At 46.8% G+C, this 15,169-nt stretch overlaps 1 protein-coding gene across 1 annotated transcript; it reads left to right on the forward strand.

The window, feature by feature from the left end:
• The first annotated feature begins 2,445 nt into the window (after positions 1–2,445).
• Positions 2,446–8,612, forward strand: AVPR1B (arginine vasopressin receptor 1B). The gene is made up of 2 exons (XM_006834212.1): positions 2,446–3,385; positions 8,290–8,612. Exons 1-2 carry the CDS (start codon positions 2,446–2,448, stop codon positions 8,610–8,612), a joined length of 1,263 nt encoding a protein of 420 aa, XP_006834275.1.
• The last annotated feature ends 6,557 nt before the right edge of the window (positions 8,613–15,169 follow it).

Consider the following 15,169-nt stretch of genomic DNA (forward strand, 5'->3'; position numbering starts at 1 on the left):
TCAGCGGTTTGAAACTACCAGCCGCTCCGCAGGAGAAAGATGAGGCTTTCTACTCCCGTAAGGATTTACACCCTTGGAAACCCTGTACAGGGTCGCAACCAACTCGGCGGCACTTAACAACAACATATATATAGATATATATATATGTTTGAGAGAGAATATTTCTACATATGTATTTCCCTAAGTGGCAAGTGTACCCATGAATATAGGGAATCCCAGAACACTTAAATGTGCTTATGAGGAACCTGTACATAGACCAAGAGGAAGTCATCTAAACAGAATAAGGGGATAATGAGTGGTTTAAAATCAGGAAAGGTGTGTGCCATGTTATATCCTTTCACCATACTTATTCAATTTGTATGCTGAGAAACAGAATTATATGAAGAAGAACATGGCATCAGGAATGAAAGAAGACTTATTAACAACCTGTAATATGCAGATCATACAACCTTGAGTGATGAAAGTGAAGAGGAATTGAAATAGTTCCTGATGAAGATCAAAGACTAAGCCTTCAGTATGGATTGTACCTCATACTTTTCCAGGGACTAGACCCTCCTGACAACATGTCCAAATCATGAAAGATCAAGTTTTGCCATCTTGCTTCTAAGGAACGTTCTGTCTGTACTTTGTCCAAGACAGACGTGTTTGTTCTTCTGACCATCTATGGTACTTTCAACATGCTTCACAAGCACCATAATTCAAATATAACAATTCTTCTCTGGTCTTCCTTATTCACTGTCCAACGCTCACATGTATATGAGGCTATTGAAAATACCGTGGCTTGGGTCAGGTATACTTTAGTCCTCAAACTGATGATATCTTTGCTCTTCAATACTTTTTAGAGGTTTTTGAAACAGATTTGCCTAATGTAATGTGTCCTTTGATTTTTTTTTAATGCTGCTTCCATGGGTGTTGATGGCGGATCCAAGTGAAATGAAGTCTTAACAACTTCAGTCATTTTTCCATTTATGTTATTTATTGGTCCACTTGTAAGGACCAATAAATAACATACAAAAACAAAAATCCTTACAAGCGGTTCAAGCTCACCAGCTGCTCCTCGGAAACCCTATACAGGGTCGCTCTGGGTCGGAATCGACTTGACGGCACTTAACAACAACAACTCTTCTGCTGAGTCTGTTCCTACCCTGTATAGGCTTTCCAAGGCAGTAAATCTTTAAAGGCAAAGAAAGCATTATCTTTCTCCTGCAGAATGGTTGGTGGATTTGAACTGCTGACCTTGTAGTTAGTCGCCCAGTTTATGCTAGCAGGGCTCCTTAGATCCTTCTCTATTGTTTGCTAATGAGACAGTCTTATAGAGCAAGTCATGGAGTCTTGGTGTGGCGCTGTGGGTTAATGCGGCAGACTGCAAAGCCGTTTGAACTGCAAGGTCGGCGGTTCAAGCTCATCAGCTGCTCCTCAGAAACCCTATACAGGGTCGGTACCGACTCGATGGCACTTCACAACAACATAGAGTAAGTCATATAAATCTCTGAGCTTCACTTTTCTACCTTACAGGGCTATGAACTGAGTTTAGGAAGTCTGAAGTGACTGGTCTGGCGTAAGAAAGGTACTCAGCATCGCCAAGCCTAAGACTTCCCCCAGGGACACAAACACTGTCAGAGACCCACCACTGCCTGAAATTTCTCCTCTGGTCCCCTGTCCTGCGCGCACTAGCGCTCCCACGTCTAGCTCCTTCCACCCTCCCCTCCCCATAACCCACACCCCACTTCTCTACTATCACTATCACACAGGTTCTCACCTTTTTTCCAACCTTCTAGGACTCCAAGTCCTCTACCAGGGTTGGCCGTCGGACTTTGCTCCCAAGAGCTCCGTCTGGGGGCGCTGCTTCGTCCGCGTGTCCCGCCTGCTCCCAGAGGTAGGTGTATGTTTGTCTCACTCCGCCTTCCTCAGCGGGAGCCAACCAGCGAGCTCCGAGCCCGCTGTGCTCGAGCTGGAAGCCCATAAAGACCGCGCTACCCCGGCAGCCATTGGACTGGCTGGGGCGCGAGGACTCTGCTAGAGCTTCCAGCCCCGGGAGCGACACAGACCTCTCCGGGCCCGCGCCTCCTCCCCCGCTGCGCAAAGAGGAACAGGCTTAGATGCTTTTGTTTTCCACTCTTAGAAAAGTTTGAGGGAAGTGAATTTGGGGGCATTTAGCGATAGTGACGGCTCCTTTTCTCCCCTCCAGAGGCCTCACCCTCAGAGCCTCAGCCTTTCTTTCCATCCTGACTCCCTGCCTCCTCTAGGACTCCTCCCTCTCTTAGCTCCCTGTCCATTTTCTCCCTTTAAAAAATCTCAATTCTCCGTGTCCTTTCTCTTCCTGTACCCTTAACTATTTTCACCTTTCTCTTCTCTTTCCAGCTTAAACCTTTACTAAGCCACTCTATCTCGTCCATCTAACGTCACCATTTTTCTCTCTCTTCTTCACTCCAGTAAATTCCCACCATGGATTCCGGGTCCCCTTGGGCTACTACCATCCCCACCCTTGGAGGCACCCTCTCTGTCCCCAATGCCACAACACTCTGGCTCGGCCGGGATGAGGAGCTGGCCAAGATGGAGATTGGGGTCCTGGCCACTGTCCTGGTGTTGGCCACAGGAGGCAACCTGGCTGTGCTGCTGACTCTGGGGCAGCCAAGTCGCAAGCGCTCCCGCATGCACCTGTTTGTACTACACCTGGCCTTGACTGACCTGGGTGTGGCACTCTTCCAGGTGCTACCCCAGCTGCTATGGGACATTACCTACCGCTTCCAGGGCCCTGATCTCCTCTGCCGGACCGTCAAATACTTGCAAGTGCTCAGCATGTTTGCCTCCACCTACATGTTGCTGGCCATGACTCTGGACCGTTATGTGGCTGTCTGCCACCCCCTGCGCAGCGTCCAGCAGCCCATCCAGTCCACCTATCCACTCATCACAGCACCCTGGCTGCTGGCCGCCATCCTCAGCCTCCCTCAAGTCTTCATATTTTCCTTGAGAGAGGTGATCAAGGGCTCGGGGGTGCTGGACTGCTGGGCAGACTTCCGCTTCCCCTGGGGGCCACGGGCCTACATCACTTGGACCACCCTGACCATCTTTGTCCTGCCTGTTGCTGTGCTCACAGCCTGCTACAGTCTCATCTACCACGAGATCTGTAAGAACCTGAAAGTCAAGACACAGGCCTGGAGGGTGGGAAGGAGCTGGAGGACTTGGGATGGGTTCTCCCAGATGGCCCCGGCTGCAGCAACTTGGGGGCTGCCATCCCGGGTCAGCAGCATCAGCACCATCTCCAGGGCCAAGATCCGAACCGTGAAGATGACCTTTGTCATTGTGCTGGCCTATATCGTCTGCTGGGCACCCTTCTTTAGTGTCCAGATGTGGTCCGTGTGGGACAACAATGCCCCCAAAGAAGGCAAGTGTGTGGTCTGGGTGGAAGGGGACAAGGAAGAGATGAGTGGGAAGAGAGGATGAGATGATAGGACAGGGGCTGCAAGCTTAATGCATCCCAGGGTCAGCTCCAACTCCCATCCAGCCAACCGATGCCACATGAATTGGTGTGTGTGTGTGTGTGTGTGTGTGTGTGTGTGTTGTAACAGCTCCTGATTTAAAAATTTTTGGTGATTAATTTAAAAAACATGAAATACCACATGGGCCTAATGAAAAACGACCCTTGGCAGACTTGGCCAACCAACTACTAGTTTGCTAAATGAGCTTTAGAGTCAGAATGATAGAACTTAAAGGGATTTTCAAATAATCCAGTTCAGTAGGGCTATTTCTGACCTAAGAACCATCTTTCCCAGCATTCTTTCCTTCTGCAACAGGACATGACTTTGGGCTCTTCAACAACTACTTCTAGTTGGCACGTCACAATCCTGAAATGTCAAGTTCAGCCCTGTCTTAGTTTTCTAGGGCTGCTATAACAGAAATACCTCAAGTGGGTGGTTTTAAAGAACAGAAATTTATTTATTTTCTCACAGTCAGGAAGCTAGAAGCCCAAATTTGGGGCATCAAATCTAGCGAAAGCCTCTCTGTTGGTTTTGGGGGAAGATCTTTGTTGCACTTTCTGCAACTCTGACATTCCTTGATCTTGATTTCCCTCTAGTGTCCTTGCTTCTTTCTATATCTAATCTGCTAATTTCTCAGACATGCTGAGGTTTAGGGCATGGCTACTGTATCATTAACATAACAAAGAAAATCTTATTCCTAAATGGGATTATATCCACAGGTTAAGATGCCAACGCATTTCTGGGAGACACAGTTTAATCCATAGCAAACCCCTTCATTTTGCTAATGAGGAAACAGGCTCAGAGAAGAAATGTGACTTGCCCAAAGCCATACCACTAGGAAGTGGCAAAGTGAAGAGGAGAATTCAGGTCTTATCTCTTCTCTGCCCCTAACCCTGACTCTAGAATTATCAAGGAGAGAATCCTGCCCTCCCATCTAGGTGAGAAGTAAAACATGACCCTCCAAGAGGACTTTGGCTCCAGTTGGAACATGGGAGGACTTGCTCTGACTGCTTTTCTGGAATGAGGTTGTTAGCAGGCTCCTGACTCTAGGCACTCCCTGGTAGTCTTCAGGAAAGCAGGGGCTGTTTCAGGGCAGCCTGAGTGTTGGAGAGAGGTGCTCTAAGACACCTGTTCCTGCTGCCCTAAGCAGGAGTGGAGTGTGGGGACAAGTGCATGCCCACCTGTCTAGGTGGTTGCACATGGGAGGGAGGAGGCCCTGCAGTGTTCATGGCTCAGCATGAATATAACATGGAACTGTCCTTGGAGGTCCTCTCAGTGCATGGTTGTGGAACTTCCCAAACATTCACTCATCAGTAGACCAAAACTGCCAGCTCTTACCAGCTCTTTGAGTGTGTGTTGCTCCCCTTCACTTAAGCTTTTGTCTCTCATCTGTGCTTTGCTCATCCTAGGACATATTCAATACAAATGCTTGGCTTCTCTGTTGTTCAGTGCCATCGAGTTGGTTCCGACTCATAGCAACCCTATATAGGGTTTCCGAGGAGCAGCTGGTGAGCTTGAACTACCAACCTTACGGTTCAAACTGACCTTGCTGTCCAGTCCTTTATCCTACAACACCACACCAGGAATTCTTGCTTCTCTGGAGAGGTGAAATTAAAGTAAGGCTGTTCATGAATTTTACATGACCCTGCAAAAGGACACAAAAAAATACCAAATGGTCACAGTCCACTTATACCTTTTTAACCATTTTTGTTGTTGTTGTTTAAATCTCAGTCTGGAGGAGGGCCTGTTTGAAAATTACCCATTTTGCAATGAACATTTTCATTCTAATCAACTGTAGGAACCTCCCTGCTCTGGCCAAGAAGGAAGAAGGGCTTCTTAGCACTGACCACTCTCAGTCTTCACGCTAATTTCTTGTTTGTCATTAAGCGCCATCGAGTTGGTTCTGACTCATAGTAAATCTGTGTAGGGTTTCTGATGAACTGCTGGTAGGTTTGAACTGCTGACCTTGTGATTAGCAGTGTTTACCCTATATTGCCACACCAGAAGTCTGCAGTGGCCTAACTGGTTCAGAATGTCACTGCTAGTAAGTGACAGACCCAGGACTTGAATGGAAGAGACCTATTTATGGGCCAAACTTTTTCATGACACATTTTATTCCCAGCAACAGCAAACTTAGCTGAAGTTACCACAGGTATGGGGAAGGTGGAGACTCTACTCTTTTTAGATGAACCTAAGAGAAGATGGGAATGCTGCTGCCTCTCACCCAGTGGAGCTTTCCTGCTTGCCGGCTGTGTCCACCATCTTCCTGATCTGTCTGTCCTTCAGCACCTCATTCCTCACTTGTGTAGCGTGATATACCACTTACCAAAGACCTCTGGTGTGGCGCTGCAGGGTAATACACTAGACCACAAGCTCAATGGGAACCACAAGACCAGCGGTTCAAACCCACCAGCCTCTCCTCAGAAACCCGATGCAGGGTTGCTATGAGTTGGAACCGACTCAACCGGTACTTAACAACAACAACAAAGGACCTCTGGGTTAGAGTGCAGGATCAAAGTGTTACCTTGCAGACAGCATTCTTCCTTTGAAAACTGAGAGCCCTTTGGGCCTTTTTGATTGGTCTGTGATTCATTATTTAAGATTGATTTCCCAGCACACACAGTTCTGTCCTTGAGACTAGTTAAAACCTACCTGTCTCATTGCCCCTGAACTGCCCCGGACTGTGAGCTGAGTTACAACAATGGCTGCCTGTGGTTGGGCATCATGGACCTGCCCTCCAGGGCTGAGAGTGGAGCAAGGAGCTGTTACAGATGCTGGTGCTACCTCTGAGGCATGTGTGTAGTCCCTGCATGGGGCCTAGCTGACACAGAGGACCAACCAAACAGATGCTTCCAAATGCAGGAACCAGTGGCACCTCTCCACTACTGGCCTAAACTGAGCACTAAATACACATCAATGGAGTGGAAGGGATGAAAGCTTATACCACTCTTTTAACCAAAGCAACACCCCAAGTCTTCTGCAGCCCCTACTTGTTATGTTAACTGGGAAGCAGGGTTGCATCTCAGCCAAGCCAAGGAGACTATTTGCTGTTGAAGCAGGGCCCTCTTTTATTCACAGGTGCTCCTCCATTACCTTCACTTCCATGCCTCAGACTGTATTCTCACCCTGTGTCTTCCCGTCCCTTGGACCATGAGTGGTCACACCTATGTACACAGGACTGGGTAATGTGCACAAGGAATCAATGAAGCTGAAGCTTTCACAGTACTGTACAGAGTAGGCATGTGGTCTTGGCTGTTGACTTTGCTGGCTGGGTACAAACTATGGTGGGGTGCAGGATCTAAGGCTTAGTGCTAGAAGACCTAGGTTCAAGATGTGGTTCTTATTAACTGTGTGGTGAAAACTGGACAGTCTGCCCCTAAGATCCCTTCCAACCCTGACACTGAATTCAATGATTCTACAATCTCTGCTGAAAAGCTAGGTAACTCCGCCTGGCCTGTGACTTAGCTGCCATCGCGATGCATCTAGCAGGAGACTGGGACCCATCCCACTAACTGACCATTGGCATGAGTTTCGTTTAGTCTTTAGAAAGAATATTATGCCTGGGAAATATCTTATCAGTCTTTTTGAATTCTTGCATTTTGACTGCCCAAGAGAGAAATGCATTGTTCTCTGTAGGCAGGCACCTTCCCAGGCACAGATTCCTGAGGACACTGGATTGGAACAGGATTCCTGGATGCCTTGTACCTTGAAGCTGCTCCATTGCTGGAGTTGGAGATGATGGCATGAGTCCCTGAAGGTCACTCCATCTCCACTGAATGTCCTACCAGGTCCACAGCCTAGGGTCTTGCACAGAGTTGGGAATCACAGCTCACATGACTAAATGACCAAAGGAGTGGAATTGCCTCTGAAGGTTTAAGGAGCACAGAATCCAAATGGCAGTGCACATCTATGGTGGTGGTGGTGTGCTGTGGAGTCACTTCCGACTCATAGCATCCCTACATAGGGTTTCCGAGGCCATAAATCTTTCTGCGAGCAGAAAGCTTCATCTTTTTCCCAAGGAACGACTGGTAGTTTCAAACTGCTATCCTAGGAGTCCTGGTGTGGCGCTGTGGGCTAATGCATCAGACTGCAAAGTCGTTTGAACTGCAAAGTCAAGCTCGTCAGCTGCTTCTTGGAAACCCTATACAGGTTGATATGGATTGGAACCGACTCAACGGCACGTAACAACAACAACACTTGAGGTTAGCAGCCTGACACATAACCACTTACACTTTCAGAGCTCCTTGGCACATGATCTATGACATAAATAGGGATGACGATAAAAGGAACCTGAACTTCTATAATCATGTTTATAAAAGTTGCCTCATAAAGGGAATTCAAGGCCTAGGTTTTGGAACAAAGACAGTTTCTCCTATCTGAGCTAGCCCTGACTGTGTTTCCCCAACTTCAGCTTGGGGCAAACTTCAGCTCCCACCCTTAACCTATGTTGTTCTTGTTGTTTAGGGCTGCCAAGTTGGTTCCGACTCGTAGCTACTGTATAGGGTTTCCGAAGAGCAGCTGGTGGGTTTGAACTGTCAACCTTATAGTTCAAAGTCCAGTGCTGATCCTACAGTGCCACACCAAGAGTGCTTACCCTCAAGATATAAAGAAGGAAAAAAACCCCAAAGGGATAAGACTTTGAAATCTGGAGTCTCAGGTTCAAATCCTAGCTGTTCTTAAGTAGTTATAGGACCTTCCTTTTCTCTGGGACTCAGTCTCCTTGTGTATTCAGAGAGGGTCGGAACTCTTTCTTCCAGGTTCCCTCTAGCTATGCAATTCTAAGACTTCCTGGGCTCCTCTCTTCTGGCAGATTCAACCAATGAGGCTTTCACCATCTCCATGCTTTTGGGAAACCTCAGCAGCTGCTGCAATCCATGGATCTACATGGGCTTCAACAGCCACCTGCTGCCGCGCCCCCTGCGCCGTCTGGCCTGCTGTGGGGGTCTCCAGCCGCAGATGAGTAGGCAGTTCTCCAACGGCAGCCTCTCAAGCCGCCGTACCACTCTGCTTACCCGTTCCAGCTGTCCTCCCACCCTCAACCTCAGCCTCAGTAGGAGACCTGGGCCTGAAGAGTCACCCAAGGACCTACAGCAGGCAGGTGGGGAAGCCATCAGTGAGATGGGCATCTTCTAGGGCCAACTCCCTAGAGTCTAGTACTGACCACTAGCGGACAGGGCTAGCGGAAATCCTCCTCCATCTCAGGCACCAGGTGTGAAAGCTGGGAGAGTGAGGGTAAGCGTTAGTGGGGACCTAGTTTGGGTAGGGAAGCCAGAATGACTGCCCATACTCTTGATATCACAGCTACCTCTGGTTTCAGAGCTACTCTCATTAGCGCCCAATCTCATATGCTGGGAGTCAAGAAGACTCAAACTGCCTGTGTCCCTGATGAGGGTTATCTGTGAACATACAGATAGCAGATGTGATAGCAGTAAAGCCTAGGATGATGCTGTCTGGGGGTCTACAAATGACAGAAACCCAGAGACCAGTCTCCTGCCTTGCTTCTTGTTCCCATCCTAACTTAGCTAGCTCATCCCAACCCAATCTAGAGAAGAGAAAGAAAAACTGTGAGACGGGCTCTATTTGGATCCTGGGTTTATGTGTGTGTGTGTTGTGTGGTGGAAGGAGGACTGTTTCGTGAGGTGAATGGACACGTGGGGTTTCACTTGCCTCTGCCCACCTGCCTACTGAAAGGAGATGGTCTAATGGAGGTGCAGGATTAGTATGACACCTGATACCTAGTAAAATTCTGCAAAAGCTAGCTCCTTTTCTCCCCATATCAGCCTCTTTTGCAGGGTGGGTGATGGTGAGAAAATGTTGTATACCCTTAGCGTATACACTGGGTGCGAGAATGGAAAAAAAAGAGGGGAAGAACTGAGGAGATACGTAGACAGTCATCGTAAAGATAGAATGGAGGGATGGACTCACAGGCCTCAGGGATTCCCTACCCCTCCTAGGCCACAAAGAGAAAACATCCTATGAGAAACTGACTTGCTCTTGGCTGTGGATTTTCTTGAGACTCTTCAGAGGTTCCATTATGAATCATATGGATGCTGTGATCAAGTCAGGAGGCCAGGATTTCAATTATAGCTTTGCTTGGAGATATCTCTGTGTCCTTGGGCAACTCACCTTTCCTTTCTGGACCACAATATCCTGGTCTATAAAGCAGGAATAATATCTGGAGTCTTTTCTGGCTCTAAAATTTTCAAAATGCAAGACCAGAAATAATGTTACAGTAGAGAAAGGTGAAGGATGCTCTCACCAGCCAGTTCTGGTATTGCTGTTGTTTTTCCTGACAATGAAAATGGATACCCTTTGACTCAATTCTGGTGTCTGTGGGTCCTGCCCTGGCAGTGTTGTCTTCTTCTGTCCTTGATTCTATGATACTGAATCCTCCTCCAAGGCCATGAGAGACAGTAGGACAAGGCTGAATCTTGGACCTTATTCTGTTCTTCCCATTACCTCCTGTGGGATTTCTATAATGGAAGAACCTGTCCCCTCCCAAGTCTCGCTTTAACACAAGATACCATCTTAATGGTGGGACAGGCATCAGCTCAGAAGTCAGGATACCTGGGTCCTGAGTATGTCACTACCCCTGACCAACAACATCTATAACATGCTGGCTAATTCTCATTGTTTCAGTAATGGGGGTTAAATAGGGTTGTGGACATAAAACTGATTTGTAAGGCCAGCCTACTTCTTGTAGGTCCTAGTAGAACATTTGGTTTTCAATGAGTACCTTTATGGAAGTAGATTGCCAAGCCTTTCTCCCAAAATGTCCCTAGATAGACTTGAACTGCCAACCTTTCAGTCAGCTACTGAGCACAGACCCCATACTAATATAAAGGATTCCTAATCTTAGTAAGAGCTCCTGAGAGAATCTCTATCACCTCTACCTAGGGAAGTTAAAGGATTGTGGCTGGTTTGGCAGGTACATTTTGTCAAGAGGCCACCCAGCTCTAAGAAATCTCCTTACCCAAAGCCAAACTAAAAAACAAACCCACTACCATCACGTCCACTCTGACAGTTAGTGACACTGTACAGGGTTTCTGAGCATATAAATCTTTACAGGAGTACACAGCCTCATCTTTCTCATGTGAAGTGGATGCTGGATTTAAACTGCCAACCTTGTGATTTTGCAGCCCACCAGCCTAACTCACAGCACTGCCAAGGTTCTTTAAGAAATCTCTTTTGGTATGAAGTGCTAGCGAGTTGGTTCTGACTCACAGCAGCCCCTACATAGGGTTTTCCAGGTAGGCTTAAACCACTGGCCTTGCAGTTAGTAATCCAATGCTTATTCTACAGCACTACACTTTGTTCTTGATCTGTGGAATCAGTTCCCACTCTTAGTGAGTCTGTACAGGGTTTCCAAAGAGCAGCTGGTGAGTTTGAACTGCTGACCTTGTGATTAGCAGTCCAGTGTTTATCCTACAGCACCACCAGGGTACTATGTAAATCTTTGTTCATCATGATGACTTGGAAACAAAAGGGCACAAGCTTTGGACCCCAAAGACTTGAGTTTGAGTCCAGGTTCAACCCTTTTCCATTTGTATGAACTAGGGCAAGACATCTAATCTCTCTCAGCAAGTTTTCTCATTTAATTAGAAAGAAGAGTACTAGCCATGAGAAGAATTCTTGAGAGGAATTTGTAAGACTCCGTAGAGTATAGAAAGCTTTACCGATGTTAGAGACGATAAGGATAGCTTGGCGACAGATTGCATCTAATGGTGACTTCCAGATAACTAGAGCCAGTTAAGAGCCTAAGAATCAAGGTTGGCCAAAGCACATTCTGTGTACACTCTTTGCCTTCTATATCTTAGAGAGTCTCAAAAATGTTCATGGGGAAAATGGAATTAAAAGATACAGATATTTTTCCACGAACTTTTTGAAGCCTCCTTATATATTATGTTTTCTATTTTGCATCACACAAGGGGAAATTACTCATGATGGAGACTTCGGGACCTCACTCTACCTTGCAGGGAAGGTTGCTTTTGATCTTCTACAGAAAGTTGGTGCTGTCCTATGATGACATGGGTGGGAAGCAACCAGACACTGGGCAGGAGGCCTCAGGAGTCATTCCAGGAGGTTCCTGGAATAGGGTTGCTACATTGGGTTCCTATGAGTCAGAATTGATTCAATGAGCATGAGCTATAGGCACTAGGACTCTGGAACTGTGATCTGAAGTAAACAGAGGATGAGCATATTCGACAGTTCAAGTTGTATGGGTGGGGAACTCCCAAGCCTAGCTCCACTGAACAAATGGCAGGAAGGAAATGGCATGATCTTGCCTGGGTCTGTGATGACAATTTTTCCAGTATCTGTGTGACACTCTGATGGCCAGCAGTCAGGGCCAGCAGGAGAGCCTTGGGTGAGGTTCTGAAACGCAGGTAGCTGTGGGAAACGAGCAGGAGGTTCTCTGTGCTCTAGGGTCAATCCCATTTCTGAGTGGTAAGCTCAGGAAACATTACAATGTTGTCTCTAGACTGGGCACTTTTGTCAAATGTTTAAGCCATTCTGTGGACTTTGTGAAATACAGTACTTTAGTCCCTTAAGCCCATGTTGGAGAAAGGGAGTGGGCAGGAGGAGGTTAATCTAATGACTGTGGGCATTTCTCAGAATGGCTTTTTATGTTGTTTGGTATAGGCCAGTCATTTCCCAGGTGACTGTTTTGCATATAAACAAGTCTTTTAGCTGCCAAAGGACTATAGACTGGGCTAGGCTGCAGCAGTTCATGCCTGGATCAGGAACCCAGAGAAGTGGATGAACTCTGACCAATAAAACTCCTAATATTCAGGAAATTTCTGGACATCGTTATTTCTTGTTGTTTTTAAGTGCCGTTGAGTTATTTCCAACTCATAGCGACCCTGTATAGCATTTCCAAGAAGCAGCTGGTGGGTTTGAAATGCCAACCTTGTGGTTAGCAGTCTAGTGCTGACCCTGCAGTGCCACACCTGGGACACTGGTAATGGGATGTACAAGATAAGATAATGTGATCTTGACAAGGAGTGGGGCGGTGGGGTGGAGGGTGGAAGGGAAAGGGGGCGTGGTGAGCTCCCTAGTACCCCTTCCCTCAGCTCACACAGGGGACAGAAGAATGTCCTGGAGTTTGCTCTGGAGGCACAAGATGGCAGTGTGGGGCTGAAAGTGTCTACCCGTGAGCCTGGCCAACAGAAATCCAGTTCAATCACACCACCACCTTTCCAACCTACCCCTTCAGCTCTCCTGGTGGGAAGCAGTAAAGACCCACAGAGGCAGGCTGGGAAACTCACTCGTCCTAGCAACTTTGTTGTTATATCATCGAGTTGGTTCCAATTCATAGCGACCCTGTCTAGGGTTTCCAAGGAGCTGCTGCTGGGTTGGGCCGTTGACCTTGTGACTCGAACCGACCTTGTGGTCCAGTGCATCTACAGCGCCACACCAGGAAGCCATACAAATGAACTACTAATCCAAAAATGTTCAAGAAAGACCTGATTATCTACTGAAAACTCACCTACTGAAAACCCTGTGGAGCACAGTTGTACCCTGACATGCATGATGTCACTAGGAGCTGTAGTTGACTGGATGGCAACTGTTTAATTTTCTTAAGTTCTAAAAAATCTTAGATCCTCATTTGACTCAGTTTTCTTGGACACACACTTTTTTCTCTCTAAGCCCACGGGGGATGCATTTTGTAAGAACAAAAACAAGAGGTTTCTATGGCACAGTGAGACTCAATGTACAAATCTCTGCATTAGGCAGTATGACACATGGGTGAGTGATTATTTAGGAAACGTAGAATCCTTTTTTTTGGTGGGGGTGGGGTAGGGGGTACAGGGCAGGAAAGCCAGGGAATGGAGCAGGGAAAGAGTAACTCCAATACCCAGATGAGCTGGAGTAATTTTAAAATGTTCTGGATTAGAGGCCTCAGCATTCTGCCCTGATCCCAGCCTGAACCCAATGCTGTTAGGCATATACTGCCGATGACCAGTTTATTGGTCCAAACTCCCCAGGAAGTAAAAGCAGCCCTTCTGTCCACATATAAGGACATCTGAGAAGTCATCTGAGAAGTCAGAGTCACTTGACGGCATCACACCTTCAAATAGCTTCTTATACAGCACTCCCCAAGAATGTGTTCCCCTTACAATCAGGACGGATGCTAATAATGTTTACCTCCTCAATATATCCATTTGAAGATGGATCTGCTAAAGAATGTTATAGCCTTGAAACCAACTGTAGCAGAGTTTGTGATCGATCTTAATTAGGTGGTTTGGGGCATCCTACAGTTTCGATCTCTGTTTTCTCTGATATCAGTTTTCAACTCCCAAGTATCACCACTGACCCTGAGCCAGCCTAGACATTTCCTCTGCTGCACCTATTCAGGTAGATGTTTCCAGTACTGAGTGAGAACCTCCACAGGGTCAGGCTTCTCCTCTTAACCTCCTGCCTCTTTCCCCATCAATGGATTTTTCCCATCGATGTTTCTAAACTGACACTGGGATGTTTTCTTTGATTAACTCTACCAGATCCTAGCATTCTTTTATCCAGATCTGCCCATCACTGATGGGCTTCCTAGTGTCATATGTTACTTTGTACCCATTCTTCAGTTTTTTCCTGTTCCCATAACTAGGTTGTCCATAGCATGATGCAATCAACCCCTGGTGATGAAGCTTTGTTTTTATTTATGCCTCTTCCTTCAGCTTGAAAGATGTAAGCAATGTCAGCACACCGCACTTGTAGAAATTTTTATGCCTCCTCTCAACTCTCCGGACCCAGTCCAGAATCCTGCAGAGAGCAGGTGCTCTGTTAGTATTACAGACCCAAGAGTTGTCCCCTCTCCTGGTGTGGGAACACTCTCGGCAGTGACCTGTGTGGTCACTCTTGGGTACACTGTAGCTTCTTGCTATATCCTCTTGCTAAAGCCTCTTCAGTTCACTCTTGAATTATTCTTTTTCATTTCTGAACAGAGACAACCATAAGAAGTAGAGTTTCATTTCTGAATGTAAACACTGAAACTCAAACCCATACTCACTGTCACTGAGTCAATTCCGACTCAATAGCTGCTGCATAGATAGTACTGCTCCACAGAGTTTCTCAGCTTGTAACTCTTTACAAGAGGAGATTACCTCATCTTTCTCCCTCAGATCAGCTGGTGGGATAGAGCCTTGCTTAACCTCTTGAGTTGCCAATACAAATACAGCGTTATTGTTTTCATTATCATTCTGCCTCTCTAATTAGCAGAATGGAGTCCAGGTGTGGCACTGAGGGATCATGTGCTGGACTGCAAAGTTGGTTTGAATTGCAAGGTCGGCAGTTCAAGCTCATCATCAGCTCCTCAGAAACCTTACATAGGGTCACTATGAATCGGAACTGACTCTACAGCACACAACAACAATTAGTATAATCTCTTTTCCCCATTAAAAAAAAACACTTTTCTGAGAACAAACAAGATGGCAGATCAGGTAGAAGTGCAGTAAAGAGTTTCGCCATCAACAACACAGAATACCCGACCAAGCATGCTCAGGGGATGGTCCCAGAACTCTAAACCACATATAAAGGAATATTTAGAAGGTTGGAAGGCTTACAGCTGGGGAATTTGTGGCAGAAGCAAGAAATCCATTGCTTTCTAGTCCAGGACGCTCAGCTGCTCCAGGCGCCGCCATCTTGGGTGAGACCACGTGGGGGAAAGATCGGAGCAGCCACAGACACCTGGCAGA

This window comes from Chrysochloris asiatica, unplaced genomic scaffold, assembly GCF_000296735.1.
Source record: "Chrysochloris asiatica unplaced genomic scaffold, ChrAsi1.0 scaffold00009, whole genome shotgun sequence".
NCBI lineage: Eukaryota > Metazoa > Chordata > Mammalia > Afrosoricida > Chrysochloridae > Chrysochloris > Chrysochloris asiatica.

What these genes read in the sequence shown, in the direction of transcription:
- AVPR1B (XM_006834212.1), top strand. Translation starts at nt 2,446, where the DNA reads ATGGATTCCGGGTCCCCTTGGGCTACTACCATCCCCACCCTTGGAGGC. An exon ending in CAACAATGCCCCCAAAGAAG is followed by an intron (nt 3,386 to 8,289) that starts GCAAGTGTGTGG and finishes CTCTTCTGGCAG; the next exon opens with ATTCAACCAATGAGGCTTTC.